Source organism: Prunus mume, linkage group LG5 (assembly GCF_029339155.1).
Source record: "Prunus mume cultivar Tortuosa linkage group LG5, ASM2933915v1, whole genome shotgun sequence".
Lineage (NCBI taxonomy): Eukaryota > Viridiplantae > Streptophyta > Magnoliopsida > Rosales > Rosaceae > Prunus > Prunus mume.
In genome coordinates this window covers 3,431,511-3,453,270 of record NC_142702.1, presented here as the reverse complement: position 1 = coordinate 3,453,270, position 21,760 = coordinate 3,431,511, and the positions used below count along the sequence as shown (strand labels likewise).

The following is a 21,760-nucleotide window of genomic DNA, read 5'->3' as shown; positions in this document are numbered from 1 at the left end:
TTCTGGGATTGCTGTAATCCTTTTTATTGACCAACCAAGTTTTTTTGACCAACCAAGTTTTTTTGACCAACCATGTGGATTGCTTTCTGAAACTTGGGATCCAGCATGGTTCAAAACTCCATCAATTGCTGATATTGAAACCAAAATTTAGTTATAAACTCTAATTATTGTTCTTGATAAAGGATTCATTTGCACAATTGCATTTCTGTTGCAGTTCTACAGGCCTCATATTAACTTAGTTGTCACACTGTTTCTACCCAACCTTTAAACCGATAAATGTTGGGAACTGTAGATCAAATTATACACTCATACCACATCGGATAGATCACCATCTCACATTGGGGAACTCTTTAAGTTGCATATGACATTTCGAGATAAAATCACAAACCTGAACTCTACAAGGTGGTTAATTTGGGACAAATTGTTGCAAGATAGTCTACCTCGAGACCTTCAAGCTTGAAGATAATCATAAGATCTTAGGAGTTGGGATTTGATCTCCTTAAGTTGCACACATTCAACATGAAGGGTCAGGCCAATGATAGAACTCAAGCATTGAAAGATCAAAATGATTGAGCTGTGATCCTTTCTTTTTTCTTTCACTTTCAGTTTTGACAATGTTTGTATTTTATAACTGTTTAAACTTGTTTCTTTTTTCCGTGCACTTCTTTGACATTGTTCTTTCAGTTGCAAACACAATGAGCTACTCAGCTCTTAGTTGATGTCCACACTAGCCCTCCTTATGAAGATCATTTGAAATGCTCCACAAGTGAGATTTTATTGGAAGATGTATATTCACTTGAATGTGTAAGCTAATTGTTGGCGAGATATCCTAGTCCTATTAGGATATTTCTTTCTTATTCTATTGAGATTTTATTTATTCCTTTTTTGTATAGATATTATGTAATTAGGACTTTTCTTATTTCCTAGTATAATCCTACTAGGGTTTGTAACCTTATATTATAAATACCTCATTTCAGAGAATAAAATATATCTTAAAATATTCTACCTATATTGTTTGACTTGGCATCATAGCTGACTTTCTGGTGACCTGTGTGTTGTGCCCACTTGTGTTCTACTGTGTGCCCTAATTTCTTTAGGGTTCTTGTGCCCATGCCTGTGCTGTGTTTGTCGTATCCGCTTCGTGTTGTGTTTTTTCCGCTGCTATAATGGGTGATGATTTCAAAGTCGTGGTGCGTGCTAGTGCCTCTGCAACAAAGGAGGAACATCCCTCGTGTGATTACTCTACCCCGATTACTTCTGAAAAATTGGATGGCTCCAATTATACCTCTTGATCTCGTGGTGCGCATATTACGATTACTAGTCGTCGTATGGCAAGTTGGATCAATGGGAAGAAGCCTGCTCCTTCTTCAGATTCCGCTGCCTATGCCAAATAGGAAGAAGATAATTGCCTGGTGCAGTCATTGCTTCTCAATTCCATGACTAAACCAGTTCGTGCATTGTTTGAACATGGTGATACTGCTTTTGATATATAGGAGGCCGCTTGGAAGACTTATATTGTGACTCAGAATAGTTCTCGGTTGTTTCAACTCCGACGGCAGTCCATACTTACATGTTAGAATGGTGAATCTATCAAACTGTTCTATGAAAAACTCCATGCTATCTGGTAGGAGATTGATTATCTAATGATTTAGGGGATGATCTCGTTTCTGAAAAGAAATTGAAGCCGATCAAGTTTATGATTTTCCTCGAAGATGGTGTCCGTAGTCGTATCCTTGCTCTCAGTCCTGTCCCGCCCCCTCTCAAAGCCTATGCCATGGTCACGGAGGAAGACACCTGCCAGTTCACTATGCTTGGAGGAGGTTCAATGGCCCTCAAAGTTGACCCTGCACGTCAACGACCAGTCACTCCTTATCCATAAAATTTTCTTCTTCTGCTGGGTCTTGTCCTTCTGGCTTTACCCCTAGCTCTCTTGACGGTCCTCCTAAGTGTCGTCATTGTAATGGGAATCATTACTCTGAGAAGTATTTTAAGGAGCATGGTTATCTCGATTGATTTGTTGACTACAAAGCTCATATGTACAATCCCAACGCCGCCTGCACTATGACTCAAGATGAGGCCTATCCTCCGGCCCTATCTGCAAATCTGTGTGCTTCCGATACCATGCCAGGTATGGATCTAATACTTGAATAATTGACACTGGTGCTTCTGATCATATGACTTATGATGATAATATGTTTGATGAGTTGTCTCATAACCCTCGTGACCCCTATATTCTAGTGCTAATGGTTTACCTTCCCCAGTTACCGGTGAAGGTACCATCCACCTTACTCATTCTTTACCTCTGTCCCATGCACTCTTGGTTCCAAATATTCGCTGCAATTTGTTATCTGTTGGGCGTTTACTTGATACTCTTAAAGCTTTTGCTACTTACTATTCTACCCACTATTTTTTCCAGAATCTCAAAACTCACGAGAAGATTAGGCATGGTAAATGGATAGGGGGGTTGTATTACTTACAGTTACGGGATGCAGTAGTTTGTGATTGTGTCGCTAATAAAGTCCAGAGTGGCATTGTCAAAGACAAACAACAACTTTGGCTATGGCATCATCGCTTAGGAAATTCGTCATTTGGTTATCTTAAACATTTGTTTACTTCATTATTTAGTTCATGTGATGAGTCTAGCTTCAAATGTGAGACTTATGTAATGGCCAAGAGCTACCGTACTGTTTTTCTCTTGAGTAATATTAAAGCTGCATTTCATTTTGAGTTAGTACATTTGGATGTATGGGGCCCTGCCCGTGTGACTTCTCATGGTTTCCTTTGGTTTGTCAAGTTCATTGATGACTGCACTCGCTTAACATGTGTATATTTGATGAAACATAAACATGATATTGCCTATATTCTTCATGTTTTTTGTGATGTGGTGTCTACTCAGTTTCATGCCCGTGTTAAAGTATTTCGGACTGATAACGGAGGTGAATATGTGAATTATACCTTGACCCAGTTCTTCCGTGATCAAGGTATCATTCACCAAACTACCACTCGATTCACTCCTCAACAACATAGTGTGTCTGAACGTAAGAATTGTCAATTACTTGAAGTTGTACGCTCCCTTATGTTGGATATGTTTGTTCCCCATCATCTTTGGCCGCTGCCTATTTGTTTAATCGTACACCTGGTTGGGTTATTGATTTCAAGACTCCGCTTGATGTGTTATGTGCTTATACTTCTCTAGTTTTGGTCTCTAAGTTACCTCCAAAGGTGTATTTGGGTGTGTTGTTTATGTTCATGTTTACTCTCATCAACGGAGTAAACTTGACCCGTGTGCTCTTTGTTGAGTCTTCATTAGCTATTCTACCACTCAAAAGGGTTATAAGTGCTATCACTTCCTTCACAGAAGGTACATGTACTTTGGATGTCACATTTTATGAAGAAGCACCATATTATGTCTCTTCTTCCTCTCCAATTCAGAAGGAGATGGGTAGTGAATTGAAGAGTTTCATAATGGAAAATCTTGGACATAAAGAGGCATGTGAAGGAATTTCTGACGAAGTGCTAGCGACCGGTTAGAAGCGGTCACCAAGGAATCGCCAGAAGCGACCAGCTTGCCCAAGAAGCGATCGTCGCCAAGCAATCTGCTCGAACCAACCGATCGCACAGAGGGTGACGGCAGGTCGAACGCCTCGATGACTAATGACTGCCAGGAAAAGACCGGTTACTAAGAAGATGCGACGGTCGCCAAGTAATTTGCCTGGAACCGACCGATTGCTCAGAAGGTAACGACCGATAACCGGTTGAATTTTTTGACGATTTGTGCTCTTTACAAGAAGATCGTGACAGTGATACTGGTGACTCTTGTGAAGATGATATCGATATAAGACCCTCTTCTGCCCTGCCGCTACCCCAATCAACTCGTGATAATGATGTGGTACTTTCTAATGATGTGTCTAGTTATCCATTACCCCCACGCACTACTCATGGTAAACCTAAAGTACAATATTCTCCTGATATACAAGCAAAATCCAGATATCTCATTAACCATTGTGTGTTAACTCATCATTTATCTAAGTCATATGCATCATATTTGTGTTAATTATCTAGTGTATGTGTACCAATAAGTTGCAAGATGCTCTATCTGATCCAAAATGGGAGGATGCAATGCATATTGAGATGGAAACCTTGAACAAGAATGCCACTTGAGAGCTAGTTCCTTTACTGAAAGGAAAAAAAGCAGTTGGATGCAAATGGGTGTTTACTTTGGAGCACAAGGCTGATAGTTCCATTGATCGTTACAAGGCAAGATTGGTAGCAAAAGGTTATACTCAGACCTATGGAGTGGATTACATAGAGACCTTTACTCCAGTAGCAAAGCTAAATACTATGCGCGTACTCTTGTCCTTGGTTGCTAATCATGATTGGCCCCTATTACAATTTGATGTAAAAAATGCATTCCTTCATGGTGACCTCAAGGAAGAAATATACATGGATCCTCTGCCGGGTATCCCTATGACCTCTAAGGAGGGTGTCGTGTGCAAACTACGGAAATCCTTTAATAGATTAAAGCAGTCTCCAAGAGTTTAGTTTAGGAGGTTTGCTACATCTATGAGGAATTTTGGATATGTACAAAGTAATTCTTATCATACTTTGTTTTGAAGCGTCATAAATGTAAATTGACAGCTTTAATAATTTATGTTGATGATATGATTGTAACTGAAGATGATCAGGTAGAAATGCAGAATCTCGAGAAATATATGTCATCACACATTAACTGAAAGTATTTAATAGTGAGGGAGAAGGTAGTAAACAAACTAGTCAAGTTTGATCATATCAGAACTCAAGATATGATTGCGGATCCATTTACAAAATTTCTGCCTTTAGAAGCTTTTTTGAGACATGTTGAGAGCATCAGGGATTTGCATTTAAGGATGTTAATTTGATTGATAGTTTTGATTATTGAATAATTTCTACCATTTTGACTATTTAGTTGTTTAAACTTATTTTGCATTTTGTTTATGCATGTGAGTTTATGGTCTCTTTGAGATACAATTGTTTTGAATAACATTGCGGATTGACTCTTGCTAAGTCATAAAGGGGTATATGTACTGAAAAGCATAAAGATTCGCATTACATATCAATATATGTTAAGGTTCGCGTTTGTAGGTGCTTCATGTGTTTTGAGATTGCATTATGTGATTATAGATGACCTTTTTAAAAATAAATAAATAAATAAATAAAGGAGAGCAGTGCTTGTGTATAGTTCGTTTTGTTTAATCACTTTTCATTGTAGCTTGAAGTGAAGGACTTAACTGTTTTAAACTCACGACCAATAAATATTATCAAACTTTTGCAATACAGAAGCTTAGTGTTCTAGTGCTTGATCTAGTGGGAGAATGTTATATTCATATTTAGATCGCTGTACTAGATACTAAATTATATCAGGTTTGATAAGAGTTTAAATTAGGTTATACCTTGAGGCCCAAAACCTTGTGAATTAAGGAAAGTTTTGAAGCCAATTAAAGGGGTCATATTTATTTCCTTTTGCGCGAATTCGTTGCTTGATGTGCTTGGAGTGTTAGTCAAGTCAGCCCTTGGTGATGAGTAGAGACGACTTGACCTAGCCCTATATAAGCTTAAGACTCTGCTCTCGTCAAACACGTTCTCTAAACCTAATCTCATCATAAAGAGAGTGCTTGAAACAGTTTTTGAGAGAGAGCAGAAGTCTTTAGCCGTTCGTGTCTTTTGCTCATGTTGCTGCTGCTGCAATTGAATGATTTTGAGATCGTGTACTCAAGGAAAATGGTGCTAGGTATGTCTTCTATGTATTTCAATTTGTGTGAAAGATCATGAACGCTTATATAGAAAATCTAACAAACATTACATTATCTGTTATACATAATGTGTTTGAGAGCCTTACTCTTAATTGTGTAGATTATGAAGGATGTACAGAGAAGCATAATACAGGAAAATACAGACAGAATACTCAACAGATCCAAACCAGTGGTTATCTGCACCATCTTGCTCCTCTCAAACATCTTTACCAGAAGAATCATGACAATTACATGTCCCACTTTCGTCTTTGAGCTCAACGAGTGTGCTAATTTTCATTCATTAGGCCTCTCCTACAGAATCATCCAGTTATCTTGGTAATGTTGTAAACAGAAATACTAGAAGCCAAAAGTGGAAAAGTAAACGAGGGAGAAAGAAAACAAAAATGCCATCTACGCTAAGGCTTATTCATCACTAAGCAATTCAAGCTGATATTGGAGAAAATGAACAGAAAAACATGGCAGTAATAAGAATTTAAATATAGAAAGCTATGGAAAAGATTTAGCGAGTTCAACTTTTATTAAGTATAATATTTTTGTGTCTCATCTGATGACACAGTGCCGATTTAGTAGACTAGTGCCTGACATTTTAGTCCAGGGATTATAAGTTAGAAGCATAGCTACTGGGATATTTATTGGAATATGTAAGGTAACATTACATTATCCTCTATGCATAATGTGTTCGAGAGCCTTACACTTACTTGTGTAGATTATGAAGGATGTACAGAGAAGCAGAAGAGAGGAAAATACAGACAGAATAGCTCAACAGATCCAAACCAGTAGTTATCTGCACCATCTTGCTCCTCTCAAACATCTTTACCAGAAGAATCATGACAATTACGTGTCCCACTTTCGTCTTGAGTTCATCGAGTGAGCTAATTTGCATCCATTTTGGCCTCTCCTACAGAATCATTCAGTTATCTTGGTAACGTTGTAAACAGAAATACTACAAGCCAAAAGTGGAAAAGTAAAAGAGGGAGAACGAAAACAAAAATGCCATCTATTCTAAGGCTTATCCATCACTAAGCAATTCAAGCAGATATTGGAGAAAAAAGAACAGAAAAGCATGCCAGTAATAAGAATTTAAATATAGAAAGCTACGGAAAAGATTTAGCGAGTTCAACTTTTATCAAGTACAATATTTTTGTGTCTCTTCTGATGACACAGTGCAGAATTAGTAGACTAGTGATTGATATTTTAGTCGAGGGGGAAGAACTCATCGTAAGCATGCTCAATTAGATGTTTTCCATTTATTAATATCTGTGAAGGTTTGAGAATGTATACGTGAATGCCGCATACACATGCAAAGGAAGGAAATTAAGATTACCTTCAGAGCAAACATTCCAAACAAAGAAGAGCCCTTAAGAGCACGATCATTATTAGAAGGCACATCATGAGGGACATTACTGATAAATAATCCATATAATCCCATACCAAATATTAACATGACAGTCCCAGCAAGGTAAACATCTGCATCCCAGAAATAATCATAGATCAGTGTCTCAACATAGAAGGCTATAATGATTACTATAAACATAGAAATATCAACACCTCTTCCCAAAAGACAAAGGTGGCCACACAATGAGTTTTACCATGTTAAGAAAGGAGTGCTTTTTCCTTAAACAGAACTTATGATTTTTTCTTTGGTACAAAAAGTCATGATATTTGAGATGTACGTTAGCATTCAAAAATCATATTTGAGAAACAAACTGAACTTGACAAAATACTTGCAGAAAAATAAAGAAAGTATACAAAGAGAATTCTGAAAATTCTACCAATAGCTTCAACTAGTCGTAGAACCATTTGTCCAGTGTGATGCCCTTTGACACAACTAGTCCAGTAAACTTTATATGCATCCATAATATAAACGCAACCCTGAAAGTCGAATGTAGTATGAGTATGCGCAGATATATTCATATATTATGAGTATGTACAGATACAAAATGATTGAGAGAAATTACATTGAGAAAGCACAACAACGAACCAGCCAAGGAACCTCCAACAGCAAAGAGTGCCAAAAATCGGAAGTCAAATATTGTCTGTTCAACAATAGACATGTAAGAAACGATCAGAACAGATATTTTATATGGTAAAAAAAATATAAACAGGTAAAGAAGAAAATGCACAATTGTCTTTCTTATTGATAGACTGACAGTTGATAAACAGAAAACAGAACATTGATTATTTTTCAAGTCATTCATAAGAAGTGACTAAGAGGGATTGACTCCAAGATTCTGAATGAAACTAGAAGTTCAGTTGCATCATTAGTACCCTAATATATTGATTCTTCTTATTGCTCAGGAGCAATCTGTCAAACAATTAATCTGCAGACTTGATGCTTAACATGTAAATAGGAAACTACTTCGCTTTATTTGACCAATAGGATTGTTTCTAAATATTATTCATTAAACCCAAATAATTCATTTGTCACATGAACATACCATATGGGCCACATAGAATATTAAAAAAATATTCTTACATAAAATGCCCATAATTTAGTATAAAGTACTAGTTTAACATACATAATTTACTATTTTCAAGAAAAATTAAACTAATGAGCCAAATTTTATAAGAATATATTTCCACAATTTTCATCTATTATCAACTGATAATAGCAAAAAAAAAAAAAAACTACTAATTCCTCCAAACTATTCAAAAGCCTACTCTGTCACACCCAAATCCCAAAAACTCCCAATATTCCCAAATGAGCATCTGAACATATTTATACCAAATAAACAACCGTTATTAAGCAAGTATAGTGACTGATCAAGTTCTTATTGTAGTTACCCTTTCAATTGAAGACTCAGCAGATCGGGCAAACCGAACAAACGGGTTGCCGTTGGCCAGGGCGTAGTTGAAGCCAGGTGGCTCCGGCGGCCTAGAGGACGCATCGGCGTAAGGGTTTGGAGAAGTATCATTGGAGGAGGAGAGTATGGTTTGATTTGGGGTTGTTGATTTTGAATCTGGGGATGCTGGGGAGCTCAGAGAAGAAGCAATGATGGGATGAGAGAAGTGCTTCGAGCTGCTTGAAGGCCCGCAGTGGCGGATTGAGGTGGAAAGGCAGAGGGTGGAGGTGGAGATGGAAGTGAAGAGAGCCATGTTGGGGAGAGAGAGAGAGAGAGAGAGAGAGAGAGTGAGAGAGGAGGGGTTTGGAAGAGGGAGATATTTTAGTTGAACTGCTGAGAATTTTCTGTGCCGTTGGATGGCGGGTAGTAACGGTAATATGGGGACGGAAGTGGCGTTCACGCGTAGAAAAGGGGCGTGGAACTTTTGGGCTAATGCTGGATGGACGGCGGAAGGAGAAGTCATCCACACAAAACAGACAAACGGAGGCATGGTGATTGGCACGCGAACGTGCCAAATTTCACTTTTGATTACTGTAGTTTGCTCTACTTTGGTCCATGCATGTATTTTTTTGCAGTTGCATAACTCGTGTTCTTAATGTTTTAGATGTAATGCAGCTTGTTTTTTTCTCCCTTAGATATTTTCTAGGTGTAAAGAGAAGAACACATGGTTGGGCTTACCCAGAAAAATACAAAGTACAAAAACAAAACCAACCCATCACAACGATTTTCAGAGGGGAGAGAGAGGAAGACAGAAAGAATGAGTATGAGTGGAGGTAGAGAAGATGGTGAGTGTAATCAGACCGTCGGGTTACGGAGCTCTTCATGGCTGGTTTAAATCCAGTCAGTGATTAATGTCAATTTACCACTTTGATATTTCTCTCATTTTAAACTACATATGTGTTCGATTTGATAAACAGCTATATATTATTCACATATTGCTTTTCTATAAATATAATCATCACATTACAAAACACCCCAAAATGAAAAATATTTTTATTCCAGTCCTGCATTAATAGTACTTACAATCACAAGCAATTAGCAGTCATGACGCTCACGTTGTGGCAGCAACATTGACTTGGTGTCCAGGCAACTCTCCTTAATTTGAAAGTCAGTAATTAGTAGGACCAATAATGATGATGTTTTATATAATAAGGATTAAGGAAAGTGCTTACTATGTTTCCAATTTGTGAATTTTATAAGAACACACATTGACTGTTGGGAACTGGTTTGGACGTTTCTTGCAATTAAATATTTTTATGTTGAATGCAAATTGTTCCCATCTTTTCCTCTGGTCTTTATCCATGAAACTTCACTTTTTTTTAACTCTTCTGAAGAATATGAAATTAGTTTTTAGTTTCTTACTTAGCACGCCATTGAAGATTATAAGTTGAAATCTCATCATGGTTCATGGCTTACAGTGCTTGCTTGTTGAGACTTGAGTTTATGGAAACAGTTGCAATGCTTCAAATTGTGTTATTGCTAATTCTCTCCTTTACAAAAGCAGAGTTCGCTTTTAGTAGTGATGCTCGGGTTATAGGCTGCCTAGAAGCAGAGAGAGAAGCTCTTATTGACTTCAAGGATGGTCTTGAAGATCCTGAAAACCGGCTTTCATCCTGGAGAGGAAGCAACTGCTGCCAATGGTGGGGGATACACTGCAACAATACAACTTCAGCTGTTATAGAAGTTGATCTCCGTAACCCGCATCCGCTAAATAAATTCGATGATTCTCCTGGCAGGTATGGATTCTGGAACCTTAGTGGCGAAATTAGACGATCACTGAAAATGCTCCAGTCCTTGAAACATTTAGACTTGAGCTTCAATACATTCAATGGAATTTCAATTCCTTCATTCTTCGGTACCCTGAAGAATTTGCAGTATCTAAACCTGTCACATGCTGGGTTTAGTGGTGGAATTCCTCCAAATTTAGGGAACCTCTCTAGCTTGCGGTATCTTGATGTGTCGTCTAATTTTGTATCTGTTGATAACCTTCAATGGGTGACTGGTATGAGATCTATGGAATATCTCAACATGAATGGAGCTGACCTTTCAATACTAGAACCAGAATGGATTGAGACCCTTAATAAACTCTCGTCCTTAACTGAATTGCATCTGTCCGGGTTGTGGCTTGTCTGGTTTAATTCACTCTCCCAGAGTTATCAATTTTACTTCTCTTGCTGTAATAGAACTTGATTTTAACAGCTTCAACTCAGAGATACCCAGTTGGCTTGTTAATATCAGTAGTCTTGAAAGTGTCAGTATAAGCTATTGTGGCTTGTATGGAAGGATTCCACTTGGTTTCAGTGAATTACCAAGTTTGAAGGTTTTGGATCTTTCCGGGAATGAAAATCTAACAGCAAGTTGCTCTCAGCTTTTCAGAGGAGGATGGAAAAAGACAGAAGTTATTTATCTAGCTTCCAATAACTTACATGGTAAACTTCCTGCTTCCTTTGGCAACATGACAGCTCTCACTCATTTTGATCTTTTTGGCAACAACGTCGAGGGCGAGATCCCGAGCTCCATTGGTAAACTTTGCAAGCTGAGAGATTTTCGCATATCTGGTAATAACCTAACAGGATTACCTGAAGTCCTAGTAACAGGGACTGCAGTTCTAGGACTCCGCTGCCTAGTCTACAGTACTTTGATTTGTCAGTCAATCAATTGGTCGGTAAATTGCCCGAATGGTTGGTTCAGCTTGAGAATCTTGTTGAACTAACTCTGTCCTATAACTCACTCTCTGGTCCCATCCCTTCTTCATTAGTTTCATTACCAAGCATTTCCACTCTGGATCTTGGGCATAATAAACTAAATGGGACTCTCCCAGATAGTTTGGGAAAACTTTCTCAACTGTCTTTGTTTGATGTTTCTTTTAATCATTTGACAGGTATTATAACGGAAACACATTTTTCGCAGCTCAGTAACCTGACATTCTTACATCTGTCTTCCAACTCTTTAACATTAAATGTCAGTTCAAATTGGATCCCTCCATTTCAAGTCTGGAATCTTGATCTAGGCTCATGCCATTTGGGTCCATCATTTCCTGCTTGGTTAAGATCACAAAAGGAGGTCAAGTTTCTAGATTTCTCTAATGCTAGCATTTCAGGTTCCATACCTAACTGGTTCTGGGAAATCTCATCTAACCTTTCACTGTTAAACATTTCATTCAATCAGTTAGGAGGTCAGCTCCCAAATCTGTTAAATTTAAATCCATATGCGGATATTGACTTGAGCTCCAACTTTTTCGAAGGTCCAATTCCTCTTCCAATTGTTGGTGTTGAGTTACTAGATTTATCCAACAATGGATTTTCAGGTCATATCCCAAAGACCATTGGGGAAACCATGCCAAACTTGATCTTCCTCTCTCTTTCAGGGAACCAAATAATCGGCGAAATCCCAGCATCTATAGGCAGAGTTCTGCTTCTAGGAGCCATTGATCTTTCAAATAACATGCTAACTGGAAATATTCCACCTAGCATAGGGAACTGTTCTTATCTAAAGGCTCTAGACCTTAGCAAGAACAATCTATCTGGAAAAATTCCCAGCTCCTTAGCTCAGCTGAGAATGCTTCAAACACTGCACCTAAGTGACAACAAACTCTCTGGAGGTCTCTCACAATCTTTGCAGAATTTGTCGAGTTTGGAGACACTGGATATTGGAAACAACATGCTCACAGGAAGAATTCCACCATGGATTGGGAAAGGTTTTGAACATCTGAGAATATTGAGGTTGAGGTCAAATGTTTTTTTTGGAGAACTTCCGATCACGCTAACAAATTTAAGTTCTTTGCATGTCCTGGACCTTGCAGAAAATCAATTCAATGGAAGCATTCCAGCTAGCTTTGGAGATTTCAAAGCTATGGCTCAAACGCAAAACATGAACCGCTATCTATTCTATGGAATGTACAGGGGCAGGTACTATGATGAAAGCTTGATTGTGAACTTAAAAGGCTCACCTCAAAAATACACCAAGACTCTCTCCCTTGTGATCAGCATAGACCTCTCTGGAAATAATTTGAGTGGAGATCTTCCTGAAGAAATAACTAAACTGTCTGGATTGGTTGTTCTGAACTTATCCGGAAACCAAATAAGCGGTGGCATTCTGCAAGACATTTCAAAGTTGACGCAGTTGCAATCGCTTGATCTTTCTAGTAATAGGTTCTCAGGTCTTATTCCTCAAAGTTTGTCTTCACTTTCATTCCTGGGGTATCTAAATCTGTCAAACAATGACTTCTCTGGTATGATCCCATATACAGCTCATTTGACAACTTTTGATGCAGCCTCTTTTACCGGAAATCCAAGCCTTTGTGGTCCTCCGCTTGTTCTAAGCTGTCCAGGTGCTGATCCCAGCAAAGGAGGAGGAGCTGTGGAAGATAATGACAGTGGCAACAGCTTCATTGATAAGTGGTTTTATCTGAGTGTTGGATTGGGATTTGCAGCAGGTCTTCTGGTTCCTTTTTTCATTTTAGCAATCAGAAAGCCTTGGAGTGATGCCTATTTTTATTTTGTTGACAAAGTTTTAGAGAGAATATCATGTTTGAGAAACAGAAGAGCAGTGCATCACAGGACCAGGCGTCCTCACCTGAGCTAACCCGTCTTTCTTTTCTTTGAGTTTGGTGCTTCAGATTTTATACTCTTATGTATTTTTTGAGAACTTAAAGTTTTCTTATCAGGATTTATGTAGCAAATGAAAAATGGTGAACAAGAGTGGGTTGTCTCTGAGTGGAATTCCTTGCTGCATTTCATCTATAAGGACTAGAAAAATGAAGTATTTATGTGTTGTTGGACCTTGGAAGCAGACCTGTACTTGAACTCGTATCCAAAACCTCTTGCTCATTTAGTGACAGAACCAGGAATTTGTTCGCTCATTTAGTGACAGAACCAGGAATTTGTTCTTGGATGAACTAAATAAAAATTGTGATGATCAATATTTTTCTTTCTATGTACTATATTTCTACTATACATAATAGCATTGGAATAAAAAAAGTAAAAAAAACTATGTTCTTTTTATATTTTTTAATATGGTCTGATAGAAAAAAAAAGAAAAGAAAAAAAAAGAAAAAGAACATAGCTCAGTCAAAATGATTGGTGTTCTTTTCCTCTCTTTTTCCAAACACCAAAACGTTGGTTGGATAGTTGGACTAATAGCTCAGCCAATATAAAAAAAACCCAGATGACGTAAAATTACCAGAAAACGATCATATAGATTTCCACAGAGAGAGAGAGAGAGAGAGAATGAGTGGAGCAGAGAAGGTGGTGAGTGTAACCGGAGCGTCCGGTTACATAGCTTCATGGGTGGTGAAGCTGTTGCTGCAACGGGGGTATACTGTCAAAGCCTCAGTTCGTGACCCAAGTCAGTCATCAGCTCACTTCACTACTTTGTTTGATAAATAGTTAAATACCCACTTCTTATTTTTCTTTCTATTTCAATTGATTGCAATCGCATCCCTTTTCTGATTAATTTGATGATCACTGAGCCCTTTGTGTTTATAGGAAGCTTATGATTCTTTATTTGGGAAAATTCTAGTTTATTGAAGAATGCATCAGGCTTGATGTGCGGGGTTTGTATATTTTACTAATAATGCTTGAATATTTTCATCAAAGTTGGTAACTTTTTTAGAAAATTTGTGTGGGTTTCTGAAACTAATTAGTTTGATCACTATGATTTTGTGTGATTAGGACCTTGATAACTTGATTAGTTTATCAGTTTGATCCAGTTTGGTCACCTCAAGTAAAAATTGGTAGTATCAAACTAATCCCCAAGAGGTGATATATAGATGTTTTGTAGATTGGGAATGTTTTGATTGGTATCACAAGATCTTTTGTTAAGGTAGGGTTTTTAGGGTTTATGGGGTTATTTTCTTGTATATGCCACAGATGATAAGAAGAAAACAGAACACTTACTTGCACTGGATGGAGCTAAGGAAAGGCTTCAGTTGTTCAAAGCAGACCTACTGGAAGAGGGATCTTTCGATTCCATAGTTGAGGGTAGTGAAGGTGTTTTTCATACAGCTTCCCCATTTTATCACGATGTCAGTGATCCACAGGTACATCCTGTATTACTTTAACTGCTCTGTTGCTTATAAATAATTATGATATATCTACATTTGATTTCAAGAAGTGACCGATTTCTGTTGCATTCTTGTTGCATTCTTTCATAGATTTATTAGTATACAGTTATTGTTTTAAAGTTAAATTCTTTATGCTAAAAAATGTTCACCGGATGCTAACTATAAGTTCTCAGTTGCAAAAGGAGCTAAGTGCAATGGTCTGCTGTTGGATACTTTGCATTCAATTACATCTTATCTGCACATTCTAAAATCAAGACCCTATAGGCTGCCGCTTTTAAAGTTTTCTTTTGTCAGGCAGAACTAATTGACCCTGCTCTGAAGGGAACGCTAAATGTCCTTAGATCGTGTGCTAAGGTGCCATCTATTAAAAAGGTGGTTATAACATCCTCTATGGCAGCAGTTGCGTTTAATGGAAAACCTCTTGCTCCTGATGTGATAATCGATGAATCTTGGTTTTCAGATCTAGCTGTTTGTGAAAAGTTAAAGGTTTGTGCACTTCTCATGCTAATTTTTTAAGGGAGTTTCACTAAAATACCCAAAATGGAGACTGAAATTATAAAAAAACCCAACACCCAAAACACTTTATAAACACACCCAAAACCCATCATTACACACTCAAAACCCATTTATAAACACACCCAAAAAATATACAATTGTTGATTTTACGGTTGATTTTGGGTGTGTTTCTATGTTTAAATAGTGTTTGGGTTTTTTTATAAATACATGTCTAGGATTGGGTTTATTTATAAATTTGTAAATTTTTTATGATGGAATATCTCTTCTATAGGTTCTTTGTGAACATCCATGTGAAGATGTAACTGGTTTATGTATTTGAAATATCAGATGGAATTATTCCCCTGATTTTTTGGCACCTGAGATCCAGTCTTGTTCAGAAATTTGCCCCCTTACTCTTTAGGATCATGCTTTGCCTAAGATATCTCAGTTTGTTTTTTACCTTCTTAGTGAGCCTACATATGAACACCTTTTAGGATTCTTTAGCCAGTAATGCCGTATTAAGCGGTGGATGTAAATTGAAAGACATAATTACATGTCGTGGTGCGGTTGATGCTCATATAGATATATGTTTTTTTTTGGTCTGGTTGTTAGCATACCTCTTGTAAATGACTAATTTTTGTTGTGTAAGAGTTAAATCTTATAGCCTTCATGCTTTAAATACATGTTCATTGTGTTTATTAAGACTTTTCCTTCATCAGCTTTGGTATATGATTTCAAAGACCTTAGCTGAGGAAGCTGCTTGGAAGTTCACAAAAGAGAACGGAATTGATATGGTTGCAATAAATCCAGGATTGGTGATTGGTCCTCTCTTGCAGCCAACTCTGAATACAAGTGTGGAGCCTGTTCTAAAGCTCGTAAATGGTAATCCGAAGTGTCTGTATTATATGATTTTAGGGAGTTTCACTAAAACACCCAAAATGGGGGCTGAAATTATAAAAAAACCCAACACCCAAAACACTTTATAAACACACCCAAAACCCATCATTACACACACTCAAAATCCATTGATAAACACACCCAAAAAAATATACAATTGTTGATTTTGGGGTTGATTTTGGGTGTGTTTCTATGTTTAAATAGTGTTTGGGTTTTTTTATAAATACATGTCTAGGATTGGGTTTATTTATAAATTTGTAAAGATGGTGATATAATCATACAAAATGTAAGGCTAAAATAAGCCACATGTAGTGATCTTAGAATAGCTAGATGTATGGCTGAGGTTCAAGCTGTTGTGTGTGAATCCAGCTAAGGCTAACGGTTATGTAGTACCCGCCTTCTGTGCTCATTCAGATAGAAGAAATATACATTCTCTCTCTGCATTTTTCAGAGTGAGAGAAGCAGAGCATTTCATCATTCTGCATTTTCCTCATTCTTCTATTCTTCTCTTTGTCTTGAGCATTTCATAACCCAGCAAGAATACAAAAACACTAACAAAGTTATAGCATACACATGTTTACTTATCTAAACTAAGAATCCTTGAATGCTAAAGTTAATTTAAATGTTGAGTATAGAATATTTTTTTTTAAGAACACACAGAATTCTATTAATGAAAAAGGAAATTTAAATCTGTGGATAAGCAGTCCACAGCCAAAAAGACGAAACTGAAAGGGTTCCTTCTGAAAAATCCTTGTACAAAAACTATGAACACGAAAAAATTGCTTCAAAATCCAAGACACAAGGTAATGCTTCAATAATTCTTTCTCATTATCTCTGTGATAACATACAATCTGCTAAGAAATTCTTATTGCTGATGTTTAACTGATGCAGGTGCTGAAACATTTCCGAATATAACTTACAGATGGGTTGATGTTAGAGATGTTGCCAATGCTCATATTCTAGCCTTTGAGAATGCTTCAGCTAGTGGGAGATATTGTTTAGTTGGAAGAATAACACACTGTTCAGAGGTCGTGAAGCTTTTGCGTGATCTCTTCCCTGCTCTCAAGATTCCAGAAAAGTAAGTTGCAAATATAATCAAATTATAGCATGTTACTCCTGTCCAAGATATCTGTATCAACCCTAGAGATAGAGGAGGAATTATTTGGTCAAGTTTACCATATTCATATTGTTCTGTTTAACATTGATATGATAAACAGACTCAGTAATATGAATTTTTCTTCATAAGTGCTAAATTGCGAAACATAATATTTGGACTTTAAGATTTGGAAGTCCAAACTTCAAAAATTAATGTCTATGTGTTCATGGCAGATGTGCAGATGACAAACCTTTCACACCAACTTACCAAGTTTCCAAGGAAAGAGCCCAAGCCTTGGGTGTTAAGTTTACGCCTCTGGAGGTAACATTGAAAGATACTGTGGAAAGTTTGAAGGAGAAGAACTTCCTTTAATCATGGAACTCATTCGAATTACCGTCGAGACATTAGAGCTCAGTTTATCACTTATGGAAAGTATGTTAGGCCAATTCTCAACAAAAGTCCTTGTCTAAGAGCCCTTTACATTTTCTACCACCAAAAAAAAAAAAAAACTGTTTACATGAAGTTTTATTAGTCACCTAAATGTAGTAATGTGGAACTTGTTTCAACTGCCTTTTACTTATTGCGAGTTTTAAACTTTGAAGTGACTCCATTAGAAGTTCTGCTCAACCCACGCCTTTTCCTCTCGAGGGACTTTTAGTGCGGATTGATAATCTAATTGCTGAGCTCCAAGAAAGGCAAAACTGAAAGTGACTTATTCCAGAAGAAGTTTTGACAGTTTATTATTAGGTGGATGTTATCTTCTAGAGAAATTTTTTTTTTTGAAAAAACAAACCATCAGATAAGCTTAAATACAACTTGGACGCATTTTTACCATCAAACAGACAAATAATCACCTAAGGGGAACGTTTAATTCAAATTGGGAATATTCGACCAGGGCGTACATTTCCCAATTCGAACGATGACTTCTTAGAGCATCTCCAACGCAAGCCCAGCCGGGAAAGGTCGCAGAGGCAGCCCGAGATACAGCACAGGCCCGTAGTCTTTGGTGGTGGGTCCCACGTGCCCGAGCAAGCCCAAGGGCAAGTCTTGCCGGCTTAAGTCGATGCCAATGGCGTCACGCTGACGCCAACAAGACGGTAGTCAATCTTTACCGCGCGTGAATTACACGCGCCAACGGTAAAAATTTGAGTTCCGTGGCGTCAAGGCGCGTGACGCCACCGACGCCACCATCGACACCCAACGGGCAGTGCACGTGGCGCGATGGGGACTCGGATGGATTTTTTCCAGAACCGACGGTCCTCGCTTTTTTGGCTACAAAATTGCAAAAAAAATCGAAAAAAATCTGAATTTTTTAAAAAAATACCCAAAAATTCTGTATTTTTTCTCTATAAATACCTAACCATTTTATTTACTTTCCACACTAAAATCTTCATACAATTTCTTCTCCATCCCATATTTTTTACTCTTTACTCACATTATTCACTTTCCACACCAATTCTTCATACAAACTTTTCTCCTTCAAATTTTTTTGTTTATCTCCACTCACATTTTTCACTTCCACACCAATTATCCATACAAACTCTTCTCCTTCCAATATTTTTTACTCTCTTTCTACTACTTTCCATTTGTATAAAAAAAACGAATGACATCTTCTATTGAAGTCGGAGGCTCGTGGTCAACGAATGAAGATATTGCGTTGTGTCAATCTTGGGTGAACATTAGTCATGACCCTATCACGGTAATGAGATGAAGTTTCATCACATGTGGAGCAAAATTCATGGAGAATTTTGTCAAAGATCGGTTCTATTCGGACCGAAATGGCGTTGTCTAGTAGATGGAAACTTCTCAATAAAGAGTTAGGGAATGGAGAAATGCCTTGACAAAAGCAAAGGCGAACATTCAAAGCGGTCAAAATTTGACCGATGAGGTAAAATATTTATAATTGCCATTTTAATCAATTCAATGTCACTTTTTTTATTGCATATTCTATTTGTTTTTCTTGCATAATGTTTTTTTCTTGGTGCACCTTTAATTTGTCTATATTTTCTTGCATAATCAATTTTATTTTTGCATTTCAAAATAGTTTATATTTTCTTGCATAATAATTTGAATTTTCTTGCACTTCCAATTATTTATTTTTAATAGATGGTACAAGCACAAATGTGGTTCGGTGCCATGGGGCAAGGCAAAAAAAGTTTTGTGCATTTTCAATATTGGGAAATTGTGAAGGATTGTTCGAGATTCAAAATTATTCCCACCGGTCCCCCGGTTGTGATGAATGAGACGCCACTCCACGATTCAACATCAACCGATTCTCCATTGGACTCCCCAATGGAAACGGAGTCACCATTTGTGCCACGTCCGCCAAGACCTATTGGGAGAAAGGCGGCAAAGGCCAAGAGAGGGGCCACTTCGACCAATGATTGTGTACAATTATTGGAGCAAATAGCTAAGAGCACCTCACTAAGAATCGAGAGAGACTTGAAAAGAGATGAAATGGACATGGCACGAGAGGAAGCATTTGTTCTCCAACAACAAATGGCACAAGAAAAAGACATAGAGGATAGAGAGATGAAAATCATGGCTATGGATACGAGCCATATGTCTCCCGAAACAAAGGCCTATTGGAAGCTACGACGAAGAGATGTGATGAGGAAAAAACTTTTCAATGACGACGGACCTAGCAATACGGATTGGTTAAATGATGAAAACCATTAGGAAGCAATAGAAACACCTTTGCCATATGTTGTATTGTTGTATTGTTGTATTATCCTTTAATTTGTTGTATTGTTGTATTATCCTTTAATTTGTTGTATTGTTGTATTATCCTTTAATTTGTTGTATTGTTCCCTTATCCTTTAATTTGTTGTATTGTTCCCTTTTTATTCAATAAAAAAAGCATTAAATTAAATGACTATTTATTAAAAACATTTGAGCATCAAAACAAATATTAATTAAAAAAAACCTTCATTGATTGCAAACAACACACAACACAAACCATACATAAAACCCTAATAATAAAAAGCATAATTCCAAAAAAAAACCACACACAACATAAAGCATAATTAAAAACAAAGCATAATTCCGAACAAAACCACACACAAAACAAAGCATAATTAAAAACAAAGAAAGCATAATTCCAAACAAAGCACTAATCTTGACTTCATCCATTGTGATTGCCTTTCATCTCCCACAAGTGCTCGATCAAGTCACGTTGACGTATCTCGTGAACATATGAAGATTGCATTTCTTGATACCGATCAATCATGGGGTTGTTGAATTGACCATCCCGAAGTATGGGTTCGGGCTCCAGTGGTAGTCCATTTGGTCCAATCGGCCTTTCATATATTCTTGTCAACGATGTGTTCATTGGATCGGGTTCAAACACCTCTTCAGCATCATAGTCAGGGGCGGAACTAGTATATGGGCTAGAGTGGGCTCTAGCCCAGGTACGCTTTTTTATTAAAAAAAAGTATGTGGTTGTGCTTAATTTGTGAGGGCCAGCTTGGGTTACGTGGCCAATGCATTGGATCATTGATGGCTGGCTGCTGTTATCTTTTTATTATTTTATTATTATTTTAAGTTTTGTGGTCTATTTCCTATACAATAAAGTATTCTACTTTCCCATTGAATAAAGTATCCTAGTCTGATATGATGAAGTATCCTATTCCTAGCCTAGTTTGTCCTACACAACTTTATAAGTATCTTAGTCAGTCTAATAAAAAAAGAAGAAGACGATATTCATATTTATGAAACTTAGCCCTAGCCCTAGCAGTCCCAAAATAATATTTGCAGTGTTTTGTATTCTGTGCTACCAAAGTCGAGTTCATCGTCAACAAGCGTAATAAAGGTATCTAACTCTCCACAATCTCGAATTATTATTATTTTTTCATTGATTTGTTTAGTATAAAGTAAATTGTTCTGTTTTTTATATGTGTTATTAGATTATAATGTCACATCAGAACCAAGCAAGTAAAAGAGCAAAAACTATTGATTCATTCTTCAAGAAAAAAAATGATGGTGATAAATTAGACAATGACAAGGCTTCTACATTCAATGATAAGGCTTCACCATCAATTGAGTCACCTCATCACACATCTTCCCTAGTTGAACCTCACCAGTTTGATGTTGCTTTTTTGGAACGAGACTCTGGTAAACGTATTCAAATATCTGAATACCCTATTAATCAACGTGATGAGGTTCGATGTGCTTATATCAAAGTTGGGCCTTACCAACCAAAATTATTAGAATATCCAAGGTCTCAGTTTGGGTCGCAATATCGTCGATTTCAATATTCTTGGTTCTCTCAATTTCCATGGTTAGAATATTCCCCTTCAGAAGATAAAGTCTATTGTTTTCCTTGTTTTATTTTTGGTAATGGTCGTCCTGCATTAACTACTGAGGGTTTTAACAATTGGAAAAGAGTTAATGATGGAAAGAATTGTGTATTTTTGACTCATGTTGGAGGTCCATCTTCATCGCATAATACTTGTGAAGGATGTATGGAGGATTTGATGAACCCATCTCAACATGTCGACAAAGTTATTAATCGACAATCAAAGGAAGACATTTTGAAAAACCGGTTACGGCTCAAGACAACGATAGAGTGTGTTCG

General features: G+C 37.3%; 3 protein-coding genes across 6 annotated transcripts; 2 read left to right on the top strand and 1 right to left on the bottom strand.

Moving 5' to 3' along the window:
- Positions 1 to 5,789: 5,789 nt before the first annotated feature.
- LOC103330658 (uncharacterized) lies at positions 5,790 to 8,981 on the bottom strand. Of its 3 annotated transcripts, none has more exons than XM_008233260.3 (6): positions 8,574 to 8,981; positions 7,748 to 7,825; positions 7,562 to 7,661; positions 7,114 to 7,256; positions 6,482 to 6,687; positions 5,790 to 6,080 (listed from the first exon to the last, which is right to left on the bottom strand). In XM_008233260.3, the coding sequence occupies exons 1-5, from the start codon at positions 8,883 to 8,885 to the stop codon at positions 6,484 to 6,486; spliced, it is 837 nt and encodes a 278-aa protein (XP_008231482.1). In that variant the 5' UTR covers positions 8,886 to 8,981; the 3' UTR covers positions 5,790 to 6,080; positions 6,482 to 6,483. The 3 variants fall into 3 exon arrangements, with proteins under 3 accessions (XP_008231482.1, XP_008231481.1, XP_088909769.1); XM_008233259.3 differs by having other exon boundaries at positions 6,488 to 6,687; XM_089053643.1 differs by lacking the exon at positions 5,790 to 6,080 and having other exon boundaries at positions 6,286 to 6,687.
- Positions 8,982 to 10,019: 1,038 nt separating this feature from the next.
- Positions 10,020 to 13,605, top strand: LOC103330656 (receptor-like protein EIX2). Its single transcript, XM_008233258.2, is given in 3 exon segments — positions 10,020 to 10,747; positions 10,749 to 11,229; positions 11,232 to 13,605. Coding segments are annotated over 3 exon segments (3,174 nt in total). The 5' UTR covers positions 10,020 to 10,039; the 3' UTR covers positions 13,217 to 13,605.
- A 118-nt stretch (positions 13,606 to 13,723) lies between these two features.
- LOC103330655 (cinnamoyl-CoA reductase CAD2-like) lies at positions 13,724 to 17,953 on the top strand. 2 transcript variants are annotated; one of them, XM_008233257.3, is made up of 6 exons: positions 13,725 to 13,978; positions 14,503 to 14,672; positions 14,991 to 15,182; positions 15,911 to 16,073; positions 16,980 to 17,166; positions 17,418 to 17,953. In XM_008233257.3, exons 1-6 carry the CDS (start codon positions 13,861 to 13,863, stop codon positions 17,554 to 17,556), a joined length of 969 nt encoding a protein of 322 aa, XP_008231479.2. In that variant the 5' UTR covers positions 13,725 to 13,860; the 3' UTR covers positions 17,557 to 17,953. The 2 variants fall into 2 exon arrangements, with proteins under 2 accessions (XP_088909774.1, XP_008231479.2); XM_089053648.1 differs by lacking the exon at positions 14,991 to 15,182 and having other exon boundaries at positions 13,724 to 13,978.
- The last annotated feature ends 3,807 nt before the right edge of the window (positions 17,954 to 21,760 follow it).

Bases quoted from the DNA above. Each gene is read 5' to 3' on its own strand.
- LOC103330658 (XM_008233259.3), bottom strand. From the start codon at position 8,885: ATGGCTCTCTTCACTTCCATCTCCACCTCCACCCTCTGCCTTTCCACC. The intron at 7,826-8,573 runs GTAACTACAATA...ATTGTTGAACAG, and splicing joins CTGAGTCTTCAATTGAAAGG to ACAATATTTGACTTCCGATT. The intron at 7,257-7,561 runs GTAGAATTTTCA...TCTGGGATGCAG, and splicing joins ACGACTAGTTGAAGCTATTG to ATGTTTACCTTGCTGGGACT.
- LOC103330655 (XM_008233257.3), top strand. From the start codon at position 13,861: ATGAGTGGAGCAGAGAAGGTGGTGAGTGTAACCGGAGCGTCCGGTTAC. The intron at 13,979-14,502 runs GTCAGTCATCAG...TATATGCCACAG, and splicing joins AGCCTCAGTTCGTGACCCAA to ATGATAAGAAGAAAACAGAA. The intron at 14,673-14,990 runs GTACATCCTGTA...TTCTTTTGTCAG, and splicing joins ACGATGTCAGTGATCCACAG to GCAGAACTAATTGACCCTGC.